Consider the following 22,673-nt stretch of genomic DNA (forward strand, 5'->3'; position numbering starts at 1 on the left):
AATAATTATTAAATACGTAATTGTTTCTTAATAGAAAATATTTATTTTAATTTCTTTCTTAATAATAAATAATTAAATACTGATTGAAATTCATCAATATTTCGAACTCGGTTATCAATATTAAATATTATACAATTTTGATAATTATATTTTTATTTAAATTATAAAGAAGTTTAAATAAATATAATTTAACACTAAATTAATAATAATAATAATAATAATAAATCTGTTGTATTTGTAAAATATAATTTAAATGTTAATAAACGATAAATTAGATTTAATGCAGAATTGAAATAATTTAAAAATAATTTTACAAGACTATTTCAATATTTTGAATAAATAAATAAATCGAATAAATGAAAAAATAAATATTTTCTTGTTGATAATAAATATTTAAATATACATTTTTCATTTTGTTTAATTTAATTCATTCATTAATCTGTTGTCTTCAAAAAAAGAAAAAATAGAAAATATATATTTTCTTTTCTCTGTAAAGGCATTATTTTTATCACGAACTTTTTTTCTTTTTTGTACAGTAAGTTAAATATTTTTATATATGTCTGTATATTATAAATGTATAACAAAAATAGGAATTCTGTAAAAAATATCGAGTTTACATTATATTTAAAAAAATAGAAATTGTCAGACGCTTCATTATTTTTTTGCTTAGTCATTGAAGTGGAAAAATGTTTAATAACTTGTTTTACTTGCTTGCGGTAGAAAATCTTTCAATTATAAATAACGTTAGATAATTTATGCGGTTATTGATGGAGGAACCCAGCCTCCGAATCCGCGTTCTAATTCCTCTGCAACTGCTAATGTAAGGCGATCTTGATAAAGGCCACCAATTATCTGAAATTGTCGGAAAAAATTATTTTATTTTTAATGGAATTTAGTGTTTTTAATTTATTAATTAATTTATTATTTGAAATTACTTTTATCACCTATTGTTTATTATTATTATTCTTCCTATTATTATTATTATTATTATTAAAATTATTTTTATTATTACTATTATTATAATTGATTAATTAAATATTTTATTAAATTATTTTATTATTTTATTATTACTTTATTATTTTATCAAAATAGTGGATATTGAAAATCATCGAATTTCGAAAATTTTTTGAAAATAATTGAAATTAGGACAAGAATTTTTTTGAACATTTATGAAAATAATTGAACTTTGGAGCAGAATTTTGTTATTTATAAAGATAATTGGGATTTTTACGAGAAGTTTTTTCAAATTCTGAACATAGTTGAATTTTATAAGATTTCTTTTTTTTTTTTTGAAAATAATTGAATTTCTTCATTATTTCTCCAAAATTGAATTTTTGTTGAAAACACTAAAAAAATTCAATTTTGGAGAAATTACAAATAATTGCTGAAATTCAATTATTTAAAAACAAATTAAAATTCTTCTTATAAAATTCAACTATGTTCAAAATTTGAAAAAAAATTCTCGTAAATATCCCAATTATCTTTATAAATAACAAAATTTTTCTCCAAAGTTCAATTATTTTCATAAAGGTCAAAAAAATTCTTGTCCTAATTTCAATTATTTTCAAAAAATTTTCTAATTTCAATGATTTTTAATATTTTACTATTTTAATAAAATTTCCCAAAAAGAATGCAATTATTATTTTTATAAAAAAATAATTTAAAATTCTAGAAAATAATAATTGAATTAAAATGATGAAAATAATTTTAATGAAGTTACAGTAACAATATTCTAATAATATAAAATAATGATTTTATCTTTCAATTATCTTTATTTTATCTTTATTCTTTTATTATCTTATTTTATCTTTAATTATTTATTAGAAAACATGAAGAAATCGATCACTCCGAGTCTTCGACTCGGAGCAATCGATATCTTCATGTTTTCTAACAATACTTTTATAAGTTGTTTAATTAAAAAAGGTTTGAATTTGAAATTTTTGAATATCTTAATTCCTGTAAATATTTTTCTTCTTTTTCTAAAACAAAATATTAATTTTGTTAAGAAAATTGTGATTAATTAATTAATTAATTTTTAGTCAATTTATACTGAACTTGTCTTTTCGTATTAATTAATTAATTTAATTTTTTTAATCCAGAGGAATGGGGAGCAAATCGTTATTGTAGAACAAAAAAATGTTATTCTTAGCTTTAAATTCACTTCTTAATTAACATATTTTAAAATAATTAGGCATATTTATACTCGTATTTATATAATTATAAAATTATAAATTCAGATTTCGGTAATTTATTCAATTTTTTTTTTTACCTGAATACCAATCGGAAGCCCTTGTTTATTAAGACCTAATGGACAAGCGGTTGCTGGTAGTCCAAGAACATTTATTATTGCTGTATAAGTAAAATTGAATGGTTTTATAAGAGGCTCATGATGCAGTGGAGCAGCTGTCGGATGAGTTGGATACAAGAAAATTCCATCTTCTCCCAGCATATCCTAATTAATGACATTTATTATAATTAATAATGAATGTTATTCTTATTAAAATTTTATTTATTAACAAAAAATTTATCGTGCAAAGAAAATTATTTTAAAGTTTTTATTTTTTAATTTATAAAAAGAAATACATAATTTTCTAATAAAAATACATAAATTGTTTATTATATAGGTACTTTATTCATTTATAAATATAAATAACTAAGTAAATAATGCAAAAATAATAATTGTTTAGTAAGATTAAAAGGCAAATAATTATTTTCCAATCTCAAATGTTTGAAGTTAATAAATTATGATGAAATGAAATATTTTATCATAAGATGACATTAATGCGAAATTCACTATGTAAATAGTACTTTAATCATTTGTTCTTCAAATAATGACACTGTCAAGGACATGGAATTTAATCTTAAATAATTGATATTGATAAAATGTGTCATATCTTTCGTTACTATTGATTTGTCAGATATAATAAATGTGCAAATAGAAAAATGTTTACATAGTTTATTCGATTCTTATTCAAAAGTAATAGAATCTAATAATAGAGTTTGAAAATTGATATCTAAATTTATTGAATTTATTTGATTATTTCTGTTAATTTATTTGATTATGAAATTAACAAATTTTCATTTATTTGATTATCAAATTGTGAATTCAATAAATTAGAGTGAAAAGAAAATTTATTTGATTCAAATAACCACGATTACTTGTCTATTATAAAATAAATATTTACTTGAATCAAATAATTTTTATTTAATTCAAATAAAATTATATTTGAATCAAATAAATTTTTTTTTCAATGTAATTTAATTAAAATTTTTTTTATTTGATAAAACTTACTCTAAATTCTTGATAGAGTTCCCTTCCGCCTTGTATTAATTTTGTATGTTGTTCACTTCCAATTTTCATATTGAATTTTTCAAAAGCTGATGTCATTAAGGCAATTAATGTATGATTGCTCATGAAGAAAAACCATTTTATTAATTCCCACCAAACTTTAATTTGACCCTTTCTATTTGTTAATTCATAGGCAAAATCTTTTCCCTTTTCACCAGTCATCGCTGCCATCCAATAGGCTAAACTCATTTTCATTTTTTTCATTTGTATTTTCGTTGCTTTTATTTTGTGCGCCTTCTCAAGATAATTGACAATTTTTCTCATCGATTCATTTATTTCACGATCTACTGGCGATACCAAAAATTGACCACCATTATTTTCCATGTAGTAGAACTGAAAAAATTTTATTTTATATTTTTGAATTTTAATACTTTATTTTTTTCTTTATATGATAAAAGAATTAATATAAGTTGATATAAACAATAAATTAATATTTATTAATATTATATTATTTATTATTTATTAATATTACCTATGTATATATAATTTAATATTAATTATTAATTCAATTGTTCATTGAAACAATAATACCTTGAGTTTTGAAATATCAACTTTCGAACGTAGATTCAATTTTTCCGCGTTACTGTCGGCTATTATTTCTAAAATTGGAAGCATGTCCTGAGCATATCGACACATTGGTCCAATTCCCAGAAGTGAGTCTTGCTGTTCATTGTGTGTGCTAGGATATTGTCCGTGATTTGAAACAATTCCTGCAGCATGGGAAAAAAAGCGTTTTTATTTAATAATTTTTTATACTTGGGAAAATTTCCATTTTTTGTTGATTGATTTTATAAAAAAAATAATAAGAGACTACCCTTGGAAGGTTTATGACCGAAAATTCCATTAAAAAAGCAGGGCATTCGTATGGAGCCACCAATATCGGAGCCTAATCCACATGGAGAACCTGCAGCCGCCTGCAGACAACCTTCTCCACCTGATGATCCTCCGACAATGTGTCTAAAAGTTTTAATAGAATTTCAATTTATATAATACTTACTAGCTGACTTCTCACATACTTTTTTCAATAAAATTAGCACTTTTAAAAATAATAGAACGTAAAAATTTTTAATTCAAATTCTTTTTTTTATAAAAATAAAATATAAAATGGAATATATAGTTTTAATATTATTATAATTATAATAATCATATATTCTGACATAGGAAATTCAGGGAAAAGTCGGGAATTTTTATTTTAAAGTACTAAAAAAAATTTAACTTTAGAATTCATAAGAAAATTCTGAATTTTGGTGTCTTTTTTGTTTGACTCATAAACTATAAAATTACCACGAATTTTAATAAAACACCTTCAATTTCTTAAATTTCTGACAAAAATTCCTTTTCAAATAACTTAAATCTTGAACAACAACCATAAAATAAATAAATTATTTAATGAATAATTTTTCTTAAATATTTCAAAATTAATTCAATTTTAAAAAAGTTACGTTTACACTTTTCATAAATAAATGAACTTCAAACGGTTTCAATTTGAAATTTTATAAAATTTCAGATTTGAATGAATTTTGAATTAGAAATTTTAAAGAACTTAAAATTTTGAAAAATTTTAATAATTCAAAATTTTCTAAAATTAGTTGAATTTGTCAATATATATTTAATTAATTATTAAAAATAATGAAATTATAGAAGAATTTAATTAAAAACACTAAAAAAATTGAATTTTGAAGAAAATGATTGCAGAAATTCAATTATTTTCAAAAGTATAATAAAATTATTATCACAAAATTCAATTATGTTCAAAATTTACAAAAAAATCTCGACAAAATCCCAATTATTATCTTTATAAATAAAAAAATTCTTCTTCAAAATTCAACTATTTTCAAAAATTTTAATAAAATTTTTGTCAAAATTTCAATTATTTTCAAAATTTTTCCTCATGTCAATGATTTTCAATATCTACTATTTTAATTAAATTACGCAAAAGAATTCAATTATTTCAAAAAAATTTAATAAAATTGTACTCAAACATTTAATTATTTTCATAAATAATAAAAATTTCACAAGAATTCAAATATTTACAACTTTTTCATAAAATTCTTCTCTATAATTCAATTATTTTCAGAAATAATAAAACTCATCGCAGAATTTCAATTATTTTTAATAAAATTTTAATCGAACTCCTTGAAAAATTTAATTATTCTTAAGAAGGTTATTAAAATTCGTCGAAAGAATTAAATTATTTAAAAATTTGTCGATAATATTCTTCATGCCAGAATTCAATTTTAAGAAGTAATCAGAATTTTTCACACTTTTAATTGACAATTTTATAGAATTAATTTTTTTGAAAAAGTTTAATGTTATTTTTTTAAAATTATTTTTATTTTTTACTTTCTAATTTATATGTAATTGAAGAATTTACGAATACTCAAAATTTCGTAAAATTGAATTCTAAACAAATGATTTGAATTTTATTAAAATTCGTCAAAAAAATACAATTATTTAAAAATTTGTTAATAAAATTCTTTATAAGAATTAAATTTTAAGAAACATTCAATTATTCAATAAATAATTTACTATTGTATTTTAAATTTTAAATAATTGAATAAAATTTAATTAGTTTTATAAAACATGAAGAAATCGATTGAAATCGATTTCCTCATGTTTTATAACAATATTTTTAAAGTTGATTAATTTCAAAAAGGTTTAAATTTGAAATTTTTGAAAATCTTAATTCCTATGGAAAAATAATAATAATTAAATATTTAAAAGAGAAATTATTGTTTTCGAATAATTTTACAATTAAAGATATTCGTAAATAAATTTAACAGAACATTTTTTTCAATAAAATTTTTTCCTTCATGTTCTAAAAGAATATGAAGATTAATTTATATAATATTTTTAATTCAATTCGTACAAAACACTGAAAAATAATTTATTTGATTCAAATAACCGATTACTTGTCTATTACCAAATAAATATTTACTTGAATAGAGCAATTTTTATTTAAGTCGTAATTAAATGGCATTTGTTTCAAATACTAATAATTGGTTCAAATACAATTTCTTTTATTTAAATTATCGAAATTTCTAAGTAAATATAAATCTATTCATCTTCTTTTTTTAAATTTTAAGAGCAACATAAAAAAATTAAAATTAAATAAAAAAAAATTGATTTTTAAAAGAGTCATTAATTAAAATTTTTGATAATAGTTATATTAAAAAAAAAAATTTTGTAACAAGCTTGAATAAAAATTCTGTCAAAGGAAAATTTTGTTTACAGAGATAAGAATTGTGATAAAAATAAAAATGATAATGATAACTAAGAATAATAAAGGAATATTAAAGAAAGAGAAATTTAAAAAATATTTACCTTGTGTTGTAAGGATTTCTGCTGGTTCCGTACAATAAATTACTGGACTCCCACCACATTGCACCTTCCGATACATTTGTCGTTGCAAGAGGTATAGCTCCAGCATTTCTCATTAATTTTATTACATTTGCATCCTCATCGGCTATACAATCCTTACGGCATACAATTCCAGCAGTTTGTTTCATGCCAATAATGGCAACACAATCCTTTAAAAAAAAAATTATTTGCAAATAATTTCACATCTTTTTCATTTTTCAAATTTCTTTTTCTCTTAATGATACGTTGATTGTTTTCAGTTTCGTCATTTTTTTTTAAATTACATTCACTCAATTAGTTAATTTGCTTCCAATTTTTAAAATCATGCTCAAGTTTTCTATTTATTTTCTTTTTATTTTCTATTTATTTTCTATTTAAATTTCCTTGTTCTTTATTTTCTTAAAAAAAAAAAAATGTAACATGCTGCATATTTAGCACATTTTTCCTTCTTTTATAGTATTTCATAAAAGAAAATATGTTTCAATATGGAATTTATATATACACAGAGGAAAAAGGGACTATATAAACTATGATAAAGAAAGTGCAAATTATGTATAGTCGTCTTGTAAATTGTACCTATATTGCAAACCATAAAAGCACCTTTGTCGTAAATGGAACTCCAAATAGAGGTTTTTCTTTGGCAAGAAATTCAACTGTTGGAGAATTAGATGATTTTAATAATTCGTCACATTTTCTTGCATCTTTTAATGCCTCCTCGAAACGATCTTCAACCATTGGATTTAATATTGGTTGAATTTCTCTTATTCTATCGATGTACGATTGTACAACATCCTCTGATGAGAGCTGTAATTAATTCATTGCAAATAGTAATTGACCCCTTTTTAAAAAGAAAATATTATTCCTACATTGAAAATAGAAATCATTTTTTTTTCTAATAAACTTTTATCATCAATGTAGTAATATTTCTGATATTAAATAATATTTATTATTCCTATATTAATAATTACTATTATTATTGTTATTATTATTATAAAATTTGCAACAATTCACGAGACTGACTTCTCGCTCACTTTTTTGAATAACATTAGCAATTTTAAAAATAATCGAACGTAAAAATTTTTAATTCAAATTTTTTTTTATAAAAATAAAATATGAAGTAGAATATATATATATATATATATATATATATATATATATATATATATATATATAGTTTTAATATTATTATAATTATAATAATCATATATTTTGACATAGGGAATTCAGGCAAACGTCAGGAATTTTTATTAAAAGTACTGAAAAAAATTAAATTTTTAGAATTCATAAGAAAATTCTAAATAATTTTACTTAAATATTTCAAAATTAATTCAATTTTAAAAGAATTGGGTTTACAATTTTCATAAATAAATGAACTTCAAACGGTTTCAATATGAAATTTTATAAAATTTCAATGTTGAATGAATTTAATTAAAAATTTTAATGAACTTACATTTTTGAAAAATTTTAATCATTCAAAATCTTCTAAAATTAGTTAAATTTGTCAATATATATTTAATTAATTATTAAAAATAATGTATTTATAGAAGAATTTTAGTTAAAAACATTAAAAAAATTGAATTTTAAAGAAGTTACAAATGATTGCAGAAATTCAATTATTTTCAAAAGTAATAAAATTCTTATTATAAAATCCAATTACGTTCAAAATTTACAAAAAAATCTCGACAAATTCCCAATTATTATCTTTATAAATAAAAAAATTCTTCTTCAAAATTCAACTATTTTCAAAAATTTTAATAAAATTCTTGTCAAAATTTCAATTATTTTCAAAAATTTTCCTCATTTAAATTATTTTTAATATCTACTATTTTATTAAATTTACCCAAAAGAATTCAATTATTTAAAAACAATTTTAATAATTTTTAAATAATAAAAAAATTATTTTTAAAAATAATCCAAACTTCACAGAAATTCAAAAATTTACAATTTTTTTTATAAGTTTCTTCTCAATAATTCAATTATTTTCAGAAATAATAAAACTCATCACAGAATTTCAATTTTTTAAAATAAAATTTTAATCGAACTCTTTGAAAAATGTAATTATTCTAAAAGATTTTATTAAAATCCGTCAAAAAAATACAAAATTACGTTTAAAAATTTGTTGAAAAATTCTTTATAAGAATTAAATTTTAAGAAACATTTAATTATTCAATAAATAATTTAGTTTTTTATTGAAATAATTGAATTCTCGTAGAATTTTCTAATAACAATTGATTTAAAAATGAATTTTAGTTTCAATTTTAGATAATAATTGAATATGAAAATAATTTTGAAAAAGTTTCAGTAACAATATTTTTATTTCTTATAATATAAAATAATGATTTTAACACTCGATCCTATTTAATTATTATAAAACATAAAGAATTATCTTTATGTTTTATAACAAATTTGTTGATTAATTTCAAAAAGGTTGGAATTTGAAATTTTTGAAAATCTTAATTCCTATGGAAAAATAATAACAATAATTAAATATTTAAAATATTTAAAAAAGAAATGATTGTTTTCGAATAATTTTACAATTAAAGATATTAGTAGGAAATAAATATAACAGAACATTTTTTTCAATAACATTTTTTCCTTTATTTTCTAAAAATTCAAAAATTTTCAGTTTCATTTTCAATTAAATTTTCTAAATGACAAATAAAATTTATAAACATTTTTTTTTATTATTTTTAAAAAACTTTGAATTTTATTAAAACAATTGTAATTAAGAAATGGAAATGATGCAAATTATTTATTTATGAAAATTGAGAATTTTCTACAAAAATATTAAGAAACGGGACTAACTAATGTTTTTCTCCCCAAAAGAAAAAAATGAATTTATAAACAATATTGTTATTGATAATTAAGAATTATGCATAAAATGGGTATATTTCCCTACTTCTTAATCAAAATTTTTTAACAATATTAACAATTTTCTACTATTTTTTCTAAATAAAAAAGGAGATTAATTTTCATAATAATTTTAATTCGTATTTAATTGAAGAATTTCTGAATAATTTAAATTTCGTAAAATTGATTTGTAAACAAATGTATTTTTAATCTCTCAAAGAACTTTTTTCAAAAATTATTATAAATAATTTATTCCTGTGGGAAAATAATAATAATTAAAATTTAATTAGAAAAGAAGTTATTGATGTTTTCAAATAATTTTAGAATTATAGAAATTCGTAAATAAATGTAATGGAACATTTTTTGGAGTATCTAATCATCTTTAGAGTGAATCAGAATCATTAGATAATAATTAATTAATTAATAATTAATCATCAATAATATTATATTATAATAAAAAAAATGAAGAAATGTAATATTATCTGTCAAAACATATAGAAATACAAAAACATGAATTTTTAAAAAAATCGTGATGATTTTATATTTTATTTCTATTTTCTATCAAAACGTATAAAAAACAAAAGAATAATCATGACTAACTTCAGGTGTGGACAGAATAAAAGAAAGAATAAGACGATTATTATAGTTAATAATAATAATATTTATTATATTATTGAATATTAGTAATAATTAACTATTTTTATTAAAGTAAATATTTATTATTAAATAATATTTGTATGAAATGATTTTTATTTAAAACAACTAAATATTATTATTGACTGTTTGCTTTTGAAAAGTAAAATTTACTAATAAATAAGTAGAAATGACTATATTTATTAGTAAAATTTACTAATAAATTAGTAGAAATGACTATTTATTAGTAAAATTTACTAATAAATTATAGTAGAAAATACTACTAATAATTATTAGTTAAATTCACTTTTAGTTTCTGTTAAAATATGTAAAATTTTTGCTAACTAATTAAATTAGTCAAATTTGACTATTTTCTCAATTATTTATTTACTAGTAATTAGTTATTTTCTATTAATAGTACTTCTACTAGTAATTATTTTTTTAGTTAAAGTAGAGTGTTATTATTAAAAAATAACTTCTAGCACAATTACCATTAGTAGAAAATAAATACTATACTACAAGTATTATTGGTAGAAAATAAATAGTAGTACAAGTACTATTAGTAGAAAATACCCTACTAACAGAAGTACTATATATAGTGAAATAGCTAATTGCTAGTAAATAAATAATTAAGAAAATATTCAAATTTGACTAATTAAATGAGTTACCAAAAATTTATTAGTTAATTTTAATGCTTTTAACTAATTCAAATTTAGAGTAAAAATTCTGAATTTTTTACTGTTAAATATCAATGAAACTTACTTGTTTGTTGCGAATTTTCGTCGCTAATGCTGTTGCGCTGTGTAAAAGTGTTAAATCTTTTATTGGCGGTTGCATTTCCGCTGGACCACTTACATATGCAACTAAAAGTAATAATCCTCTGACTATAAATTCTATCAGTTTGTGAATCACAGACAATATTTTCCCAATGGTCTTCATTTTTTCGTGTTTCTTTTCCTTACTCGACATTTAGCTGAAAAAAATATTGAATGTTATATTGCAGATTTGAATTAATTTTTTATAATTATTTCATTATTGTTTGGATAATTAATTTTTTATTTAAATTAAATTTAATATGGAAAAATTAATTAGCCTAATTATAATAATTGTTTATATATTATAGTGTTTGAGTAATTGCCATGTCAACTATTTATACTGATGGAGCTAAATTAATTTTTATAATTATTATTCAATTATTGTCTGCATAATTAATTTTTTTATTGATATTAAATTTAAGGCAAGAAATTAATAATAATTGTTTACTTGCTTGCATAATTAGTTAAATTAATTAAAAATTAGTTATGAATTGAAAAATTGTATAACTTTCCTATTAAGTGGTTTTTATCAATTGCAATAATTATTTGATATGGAAACGAAAAGAGAATATTGCTAACCAGTGAAATATAAGATGAATGTTATATTCAAAGCATAAATAAAGTAGATGACCTCGTTTAACTTTAACTGCAGTTTACTTGTAATTGAATGAACGAATGAAGACTAATTCGGCATAAACTGGTCAAATTGTAATTCTTTACTCAATTTGTTTCGTTCTAATTTTATAGCGAAATTCAATATCATAACAATTTCATATTATTAATTATTAATATTATTATCATGAAGTATTCAAACAAAAAAATTTAATTATTATTTTTTATTGTACATATTGTGCTTTCGAATTTATCAAATTAATTTTTGAATTAATATTTTTCAAATGTTGATTAAAATATAAAAGTAAAAATTAAAATTAAAATTAAAATTAAAATTAAAATTAAAATTAAATTAAAATATTTTAAATGAAACATTTTTTTCTAGAATTAATAATAACAAATTTCTTTGTTTATTTATTTATTTATTTGAGTAGTAAACAGGCTTACAAAAAATAAATCTTTGTTAAAAAAATACAAAAAAAAGGAATAATAAACCATTTTTTCTCAGTTATTTTGCACTAGTTTCGTAGTAATTAATTAAATTAACTAATGGAGAAAAAAATGTATATTAAAAAAAGGTATAATTTTAAAAAGTGTACTTTTAGCATTTTATTTTTACTCTCAGAGGAATAAAGTTTGCGACAGTATTTTTTTCTCGTTTATTGAAGATAAAGATTTAAACTTCGTTTAAATATTATGTTAACTTAACATCCATGAAAGTAAACAGTCAAGTACTTTATACAGGTGTTATTATTTCAGAAAAAGAGAAAAAGAGTTTATTTTTGAAAAAAAGTTTTAAAAATAAAATATAATTTCCTTTGCAATTATATATTGTTTTACAACTGACTCACATATAGAAATAATTAAACTTGATGAAAATCTACAATAAGACGTTGATTAACATCAGTAAATGAATTTTATAAAATGCGTGTAAACAGAAAGAGTTAATATTTTTAAAAGTCACCGGAAAATTGACTTTTGAAACCTTTGAAAATAATATAATTAAATTATTTAATTATTAGTAACTTAATTAGACTTTGTGCTGTTGAATTAGTAAATTTTACTAATACCTAGAAATTTCTACTAATTTATTAGTAAATTTAACTGAAAAAGCAAAAATTATATCTTATTTAATTGCTGAGTTAATTATATTACACAGGGTGACAAAAAAGTTCCGAATCGAATTATAAATTTTTTTTAAACTATTATTTAAAATTTTGAGTTTTAGAAATTTTTTTTGTAAATTTATTTTATATCCATGTTTGTGTAAAATAATAAATTCCATCGATTTTATTTATTTGACTGGAGTTTTTGAGAATATTGCGAGTTTCATAGAAAACAATTTTGCATTTTGTTCTTGTTTCAATTTATTATTATTAATTCTATTACTTTTGTTTTCGATTTTTTGTCACGTAACTCTATTTCTATTTATTGTTTCGAAAAATATTAGACGTCATTAGGTAAGAATTTTAATTATTATTTGTAGTAGACAGATAGTAGAACAAATTTGTAAATTTAATTGTTATTGTCCATTTTACACAACATATTGTTTACACAGGAAAAGATCTTTACTTGAAAGAGCTATAAATTTTACTAAATAAGCAATATTTTGTAATTTGAGTTGTTACAGTTTAAATTTTTAGCTATTCTAGTAAAACTTATCGCTGTTTCAGGTGAAAATTTTTTTCCTTGTAATATTACATATTATTATTATTAGTTATTTTTTTAATAAATGTGTCACGTGACTTAATATTATATAGTTTTCTTTTAAAAACTAAAACTATGAAAAAATGAGGGACTAACTTTTTTTTAAAACAATATTTACTTTACTTGAAAAATATTTTTGTTTATTTTTGCACTTCGATTTGATTTAGTTTATGAAATTTGTCATCAATATAGGATAATATCCGCAAATTGTTGATTCGATTGGCATAACAATTGTCTGTGTGTAAAATACTGCGATCAACATTAATTGGCCTTTATTTAACGGTACTTTTGCCAATTCGCAACTTGGAAATCGGGCGCGGTGTCTTTATAATATTTTTTTAATAGAATTAAAATTGAAATTAATAGAATTAATTAATAGAATTAAAAAAAAATAAATTCTCAAAAAAAAATAGAAAAATTTTTCTTCAAAGAAAGAAAATGAGTTTTTTTTGCAATTTATCAATTTACATTTGCTGCGCTTAACGTCAAGGATAACGTCAACTGTTTTTTTTTCTACATTTAAAAGAAAAAGTTTTGTTTATTACTTACTCTTGTTTTGCTAATAAGTAATTGTGATATTCCAAGAGATTTTTTTATTTTATTTTTTATTATTATTAAATTTATTAGTCAATGCATCGCATGATTGAGAAAATTAAATTACAATAAACTATTGAAGCAATGTTCCGGTGCCTCTACTTTCCGGCAGAACGCTTAACTGACTGACTTGTGAGACAGTACCAAGAAGACTACAGTACATTAGGCTTCACTTGTTACTGTATATAGGTGTATAAAAACATTTTTCTGTAAGAGAGCGATAGGCCGACTAAAGTGAGGAATATAGCGAATTTTTATCTATAGTCTGTGTCCATTATTATATACTGTGTCATCCTGTAGTGAGACTGATATGGTTCTTTATAAAAAAATTCGCAAATTTTTGAGAAATGTCTATTTTGCCATCATTTTTTTTATTTATTATTTTTGTTTTCTATTTTTTTTTATTTTTTTTTTATTTTTTAATTTATTAATGTACTGAAACTCAAAATTTATTATTCAATTTGATTAAATTAATATTTTTTTACAATGAAAAAAACAATTTATTTAACTGAAATATAATTTACTTGATGCAAGTAAATGTTTTTTTGAATCAAATAAATTTTTTCAGCGTAAACTGTAGAATAGAAAAATTAACTAAAACAAGTATAATTTTTTATAAGTTTTGCAAAATTTATAAAATTTAGAAATAATAATAATAGTAAGAATAATAATGATAATAATAATATTTATAATAACAACGATAATAATTATTTTGCAATAAAAGGCGTAAATACTTTTATTGTACTTATTTTATTTATTTATATGTATTCAATATTTTTTAATTACTGTTACTATTATGTTTCAATATTTTTTTATTTTAGAAAAATTTTAAATTATTCTACGTCATTTTGGAAAGAACATTTAAATATAGCTAAAAGTTGCTAAAAGCAAGGAATGCGGTTGATTATGAATAGGAAATTCCAAATTTACCACTGGCATCATGCGCCCGCTATTCAATTTTAGCGTTATTCAAATATTACACGAATTTCTTTATAGTTATATATTTTATAATAACAAATTAAATAAGAAAAAATTAAAGACTCTAGTATTTATGTATAATTAATAATTATATTATGTAGAAATATGCAAATATATTAGTTAATTAATTAATAATTAGTTAATAAATAGTGAAATAAATAATTCATAATTAAAGAAATGATTGTAATTAAATTAAAGAAAGAATTAAAAAGTTTTTAAAAATGATAAAAATAAAATAAAAAAAATTGTTAATAAAAAGAATTCATTAGGGTTTTTTTCAAATTCAATAAGACATTAGGCTATTTGTACTATAAATAATAGACTTACATAATTTATATGTCTCGTTAATATATTTAAAAGAGTTTATGAGTGCTTTATTGATTTTAAGTAGATGAATATTTTTTTTATTGTTATATAAAAATATACATCACGCAAGCCTCCCATTTTTTTCTCTCTTTTTTTTGTACGTTCTACAAAGCTGCTCGTTTGTATATTAAAACTGAAAATATCATTTATGCACTTAGAGTTAAAATTGCATTTTTATACAAAAGAAATTCTAAAATTGCATTTTAGACGACGAATACCAAATGTGTTTTAAAATTAGTAATTATATTGCTTTGGAAAATGCTTTTTTTTTGTTACATATTCATGAGAAAATTGTGAAAAGAAATAAAAATGATTTTATAATGTGAGATTAAATAAAATATGCAAAAAGAAAATTTGTAAAAAACTAAAAATTTATTTTTGTTTTAAAAAGTAAAATAACTTAGCTCTTTTCTTTTTGCTATTTTTAAAAGAATATAGTTTTAGAATTAAAATATAATTTATAATTATATGAATTATAAAAAGTAATGAAATTGTTTTAAAAATATTTTCGATAATAGTTTTTAAAAGAATACGAAGTTTTATTATTTAAAAATATAAATTTATTACAAATAGGACTAATGTCGAATATTTTATAGTTTATACACAAAAGCTTTGTCATTAATAATTTATAATGAATAAATTTATGGGCAAAATTTATTACAATATGTCTCATTATGAACTTCCGTTAATAAAAACATTTTTAAAAAAAAATATATAGATAGAAAATAATATAATAGTAACAATATTGTAACTACAGTTTAATTTATTATTGATATGCTTTTTTATAACAAATTTCGTTACATTACATGTCACATGAAAATTAATGAAAGCGTGAATGCCAATATGACGATAAAAAATATGTTCATTACATTATTTTTGACTTATTAATTATCAAAAATAAATTACATTTAATTACAATTTATTATTTATTTGTTATTTTGTTTCTAATAGTTTTCTAGTAAAAATTAATTAATATTATTTTCATGTCATTAACATTCAAAAATACAATTATTCAGAAGAATTCTACACAAAATCACTATTTTTCTAAATTTATTCAGGGAAATCAGGAAAAAGTCAGAAAATTTTATCAAAAGTGCTGGAATAATATTCAATTTCAAGAATTCATAAGAAAATTCTGAATGTTATTCTTCAGCATTGAAAGATTTTATATATTTCAAACTCTTCCTGTTTTTAACAATAATTAGACTTTACAGATTTAAAATTGATTTTCTTAAATAATTTAAGTTTTGAAAAACTATCGAGAAAAAATGATTTTTTATGAATTATTTTGGAATAATTTTTTATTTAAAAATTAAAAAAATAATTGAATTTTATGAAATTTGTATTTAAAATTTTTTTGTAAATAATATAAATAAGTAGTAAATGTCACGCCCGCCAAACAAAGTATTTAATTTATTATTATTATCATTACTCAAAATAAATTCGATTATCTTTACAAAATTTCAATAAAAAATTCTTCGAAAAATTTATGAAAAATTACAAAAATGTTATCTTTTGAAATTATTACAGGTGACAGCTAAAAAAAACGCGCCCTAAAGCGCGCGTGTAGTTTCTCCTAGTATTAATAGATAATTAATAATAATGCCTATTAACAATAAAAACTGGTACTTAATCACTTAACTACTTAATCACAAAAATAATTAAAAAATTTCGTTAAAAATTGAAATTTACAAAATATATCACTGCTTTGCTAACTTTGCATAAAATTTCATATTTGTGCCTTCAAAAAATGAATTTAAAATTGTTTTGATAAAATTCTTTATCAGACTTAAATTTTAAGAAATTTTAATTACTCAATAAATTATTTATTTTTGCATTTAAATTATTGAATTATCTAATAAAAATTTATTTAAAAATGAATTTTAGTTAAAGTTCTACATAATAATTGAATATTAAAAGCATTCTAGCATGAATTTTAAGAAATAATTAAATTTAAAAAAAATAAACAAAAAAAATAAAAAGTAAATAAATAAGATAGATAGATAGATAGATATTTATTTCCTTAATGCTACATGTTTACATGTTAAGTAAATAAATAAATAAAATTCTTTAAAAATTTGTATTTTTCATACTTATAACTAACAATTCTGTACAATTAATTATTTTAAAAAAGTTTAATTGAATTTTTTTCTGAAATTATTTGAAGTATTTATTTTTTAATTCGTATTTAGTTGAAGAATTTCTGAATAATTTAAATTTCGTAAACAAATGGATTTTAAAATTCTCAAAGAACTTTTTTCAAAAATTATTAAAAATAATTTATTCCTGTGGGAAAATAATAATGATTAAAATTTATTTAGAAAAGAAGTTATTGATGTTTTCAAATAATTTTAGAATTAAAGAAATTCGTAAATAAATTTAATGGAACATTTTTTGGAGTATCTAATCATTTTTAGAGTTAATCAGAATATTCTTTAGAGTCAAGGAAGAAGTCAAAATTTTGTCAAGTAATAAAGTTTTTCATATTAAAAAAAAGAAAATATTTCACAGGTTTTACATTTGTTAATTTTCTAAACTGTTTGTTACAAAATGTTAATTTTTTAGAAACAAAGGAAATAATGAATAATATAATAATATTAATAATTTTTTTAGATTAATAAAAATATTTTTGAATTATTTAAGAAATAAAAATAATATTATTAAATTAAAAGAATAATAACAAAATAAAGAAATGTAATATTATCTATCAAAAATTCAAAACATATAAAAAACAAAAGCATGAACTTTGTTAAAAAATCGTTATTTTTATATTTTATTTCTATTTTTTATCAAACGAATAAAAAACAAAAGAATAACCATGACTAACTTCAGGTGTGGACAGAATAAAAGAAAGAATAAGACGATTATTATAGTTAATTAAGAATATTGTAACTGAAACTTCTTCAAAATTATTTTCATCATTCCAATTCAATTATTATTTTCTAGAATTTTTAACAAAAATTCTTCTCTAAATCAACTATTTTTTAATAATTTTTGAAAAAGTTCTTTGAGAATTTGCAAATACATTTGTTTAAAATTCAATTTTACGAAATTTTGATTATTCGAAAATTCATCAATTAAATACACAAGTAAGAAAATTTTTGGAAATTTTCCCAAAAAAATTTAGGAAGCAAATTTCACTAATTATTTAGAAAAATTTACTAACATAGATAAAGAAATTTTTCTAAAAAAATATCGAAAACTTCCTATATGAATTTAGAAACATTCCCATAAAATAATGTAGAAAAAATCACAAAAGTTTGGAAAAATTCACTTAAATGTTTAGGAAAATATTTTTAAAATTTAATTCTTATAAAGAATTTTATCAACAAATTTTTAAATAATTTAATTTTTTTGACGATTTTTAATTAAATTTTTAAAAATAATTACTTTTTTCGAGAAATTCGATTAAAATTGTACTAAAAATAATTAAAATTCTACGATGAGCTTTATTATTTATGAAAATAATTGAATTTCTAAAACAAATTTATTATTTATGAAAATAATTGAATTCATAACAAAAATTTATTATTTATGAAATTAATTGAATTATTGCGAAGAAATTTACAGAAAATTTTTTAATAATTATTGACTTCATGTGCAATTTTTATTATTTATGAAAATTATTAAATGTTTGAGTACAATTTTATTAAATGTTTTTTTAAATAATTGAAGTCTTTTATGAAATTTATTAAAATAGTAGATATTGAAAATCATTGAAATGAGGAAAATTTTTAAAAATAATTGAATTTCGGAGAAGAATTTTGTTATTTATAATGATAATTGTAATTTTGACGAGAATTTTTCTTTACATTTTGAAAATAATTGAATTTTTGCAATCATTTAATTTTGAAATATTTGAGTAAAATTATTCATTAAATAATTTATTTATTTTATGATAGTTGTTCAAGAATATAAAGTTATTTAAAAAGAAATTACTGTCAGAAATAGAAAAAATAAAAGGTTTTGTATTAGAATTCGTGATAATTTTATAGTTTATGAGTCAAACAAAAAAGACACAAAACAAAAAAAAAATTCAGAATTTTCTTATGAAATCTAAAAATTTAATTTTTTCCAGTACTTTGTCTGCGACTGTTTCTTGAATTCCCTACTGTCTCAGAATACCTATATATAATTATTGTGGTTATAATAGTAATAATCTATATTCCAATTTACATTTTATATTTATGGAAAAAAAATTTGAATTAAAAATTGCTAAATTCTATTTTTTTAAATTGCTAATTTTATTTAAAAACGTTTAGTGCCGCGCGCTTAAGCGCGCGAATTATTGCTAGTTCATGAAATAATCATTATATAATTTGCCATTTGGTATTATTTTTATTATTATTATATTGTTTTTATGTTTTATTTATAATAACAATAATAACAATAATAATAATAATAATAATAATAATAATAATATTTATAGAATAAAATTTAAAAAATAAAGTATGAAATACTTTCGGAAAAATAAATTAACGAATTTTGATGTAATAGAAGAAAAATGTACAGTGCAATACAAATTTAATTGAGCTTATAATAATTGTGCAATTTTCTGCATTATTATTTCGTTAATTATTTAAAAATTACTTAAAAGGATTTATATGATTTATATACCCTTTTATATCCTTGCACGTTTTTACACTCATGAATATGTAATGAATGAATTATACACACTATACTCTATATAAATCCTAATGAGGAAAATAAAAACTAAAAATGTTTTCCTCGTGAAGATTTTTTTAAAAAAAAAAAGGCAATGACTTACTTTACAAATGTTTATGCTTAATAAAATTTTAATGATGACATTCAAAAAAATAATATAAGGTAAAAAATTTAATTTATATGCGAACAATTTTTTTTCAATAAAAAATAAAATTTTATTTGAAAAAAGAAATAAAAAGTAAAATTTTTTATTGATTTTTTGAAGATAAATGCGTCCCTGAGGGAGCGTTTGTATGTGTGAATATAATTGCTATCGTCTATCAAACGTTTTGCCTTTCAGTGCGACAGAGTAAATCTGGACTTTAATAAACATTTGCTCTTTACATTGTCATTAGAAGAAAGTCATAATTTCGATTGTTATTTAATTGATATTATTCAATTTGTAATTTATAGAATGTTTTTAATATACAAATGTGATGTGATATTTTCATTTTAATTCAAGTGAGAAAAAGAGGGAAACACTTTTTAAGGTTAAAATACTCAACGAATGACTCGCACACGTAAGGATTTGTTTTTTTTTCAGTACAATTTTATTTTAAATTTCTTGCAAATGCTATTATAATTGTCACTTGTGGAGAAAAGATAAAAATGACTCACACACATTTATTTACTTTTTATTTTTCTTACTACGATAAAATAGACTTACTTTTTTATTTTCTTGTATAGCTAGTATGCAACAGTCTCGTACTCCTGATATGTAACAACTGCCATAATTTTAATTGTTTATTAAATAAATTAATTGGTTGAAAAAAATTATTGAATTGTTTACATAGTGATGATTGTGTAAATGAATTTTCTTTTGACAAAAGATAGATAGAGAGAGAAGAATAGATGTTCAGATGCAATGGAGCTTCAGTTGTTAAAATCGATGACTAGTCGTGTTCTTGATAAATAATTTTATTCAAAAAAAAAAACATTTTCTCTATTAAATATTTTTTTCTATGTAATTTCTTTCTAAATATTGGTGAATTTTGGAAATGTTTGATTTTTGTAAATATTTTATTGTTTACCAAATATTAAAGGAGATAAATTTTAGATATTTGAAATTATTTGTACGCATGTGTTGCAGATGTTAGATTGGTCGGTAAATGCTTCGGTAGCTGCTGCCATCTCATGCTTTGTTTCGTAAATTTTTTAAAATTTTATAAAATAAATTTTATTGACATTATTTACGTCTTGAGTAGATTTTGTTTTGTTTATTTAAAGGTCAAAGTTGTGTAAAAGTGAGTCATTTACTGATTATAATAGTAATTGTTATTCTAATGCTTATTTTTGAATTAAATATTTTATTTCCTAATGATTAATTTAATAATTAATAATTTTATTTCCTAACGACTCATTTAATAATTATTAATTTTATTTCCTAACGATTCATTTAATAATTAATAATTTTATTTTCTAACGATTTATTTAATAATTAATAACATTTATATTAATAATTTGATTATAATAATTGTTTTTAATTTAATTGTATTTATTAAATTGTAATTTGTAACTAAATTAAATACTAATTTATTTTTATGAAATTATTTTTTGAATTGTGTAATTAATTTATATACAGAATTGCAGGGATCACAGTCCCCTTTCTTTACTTAATCTCCCTTCTTATCCCCTTATAATTAATAAAATCCCCCTAAAGCACCAAAAGTCAAGACTATTCTCCCCTTTTCACTTTTTAAAAAAAAAAACATTTTTGACTTAGGTACAAAAATTGTCATTATTTTCTAAGTTGGAAAATTTTTTTTCATTTATGAGTTGAAGATTAAAGTTACTACTTTTTACAAACTTTGGAAAAGTTTTAGTTTTGGAGTCTTGAATCTTTTTATATTATTTTTGTTAAGAGTTTTTAAACTCAGAAATTATTTCCTAGAAGGTAACGAGTATAAAATAATTTTTACAATTTACAAAGTAAAGCACAAGTTGTTAGGAATTTCTGACAATTTAAACTATTTTCAGAATAAATTCTAATGAGTCAAAAGAGTAAATTTTACTAATTTTTATATTAAAATTTACTTTTATTATAAAGTTTACTTTTGAATTAGTAAAATTTTCTTTAAATGTAGTAAAAATAGTTATTAAAGATTATTATGTTCAGAGTTAATGTTACTATTCCAGAAGTAAATTTTTACTTAAAATTATTCTACTTATTATTAGATGAAAAAATCACTGTGATCCCTGAGAATATTAAAAAAAAAAATTTTTACAGTTTTTTTCGATTTTGCTTATTTTTAGACGATATTTTTATATAATTGCTGTTATAATAATAAAATATATAGAATTAGGATAGTCAGTTAGGTATATAAATAATTTTAATTTTAATCAAATCATGATTTTGATATTTATTTTAATCTTTTTGATATTTTTATTTCGTTTTTTCCTAAAATAAGTTTTATTAATAATTAATAATTATAAACGAAATCATATACCTAATGCGATCATAGTACATTATAATAATAGGTTATTATAGTAATTAATAATAATAATAATAATAATAATAATAATAATGTGATAATATATAATTATTAATAATTAATAATTCTATTACTATTCCTCTAAACATTTCCAAAGCTCTCTAAATCTGAAATAGCGATAAGTATAAATAGAATTAATTAGCTTGCATATGCTCCTAATTAGTGAAATTTCACTAATTTAGATTTAGAGACTAAAATGGAGAATATACATTT

The 22,673-nt window shown here is 19.7% G+C and overlaps 2 protein-coding genes across 3 annotated transcripts in view; one reads left to right on the forward strand and one right to left on the reverse strand.

The window, feature by feature from the left end:
• Positions 1 to 653: 653 nt before the first annotated feature.
• On the reverse strand, positions 654 to 20,812 carry LOC122504654 (fatty-acid amide hydrolase 2-A). 2 transcript variants are annotated; one of them, XM_043615849.1, is made up of 9 exons: positions 20,636 to 20,812; positions 10,955 to 11,165; positions 7,310 to 7,513; positions 6,674 to 6,879; positions 4,164 to 4,306; positions 3,881 to 4,059; positions 3,293 to 3,682; positions 2,270 to 2,452; positions 654 to 852 (listed from the first exon to the last, which is right to left on the reverse strand). In XM_043615849.1, the coding sequence occupies exons 2-9, from the start codon at positions 11,159 to 11,161 to the stop codon at positions 754 to 756; spliced, it is 1,611 nt and encodes a 536-aa protein (XP_043471784.1). In that variant the 5' UTR covers positions 11,162 to 11,165; positions 20,636 to 20,812; the 3' UTR covers positions 654 to 753. The 2 variants fall into 2 exon arrangements, with proteins under 2 accessions (XP_043471784.1, XP_043471783.1); XM_043615848.1 differs by lacking the exon at positions 20,636 to 20,812 and adding an exon at positions 13,876 to 14,087.
• Positions 20,242 to 22,673, forward strand: part of LOC122504653 (cytochrome b5 reductase 4) — a 31,214-nt gene continuing 28,782 nt past the window's right edge. The window contains exon 1 of the mRNA XM_043615847.1: positions 20,242 to 20,489. The gene's annotated coding sequence lies outside the window, so the exon portion shown is untranslated. The remainder of the gene's footprint in view (positions 20,490 to 22,673) is intronic.

The sequence above is a fragment of the Leptopilina heterotoma genome, unplaced genomic scaffold (genome assembly GCF_015476425.1).
Source record: "Leptopilina heterotoma isolate Lh14 unplaced genomic scaffold, ASM1547642v1 Lhet_31, whole genome shotgun sequence".
Taxonomy (NCBI): Eukaryota; Metazoa; Arthropoda; class Insecta; order Hymenoptera; family Figitidae; genus Leptopilina; species Leptopilina heterotoma.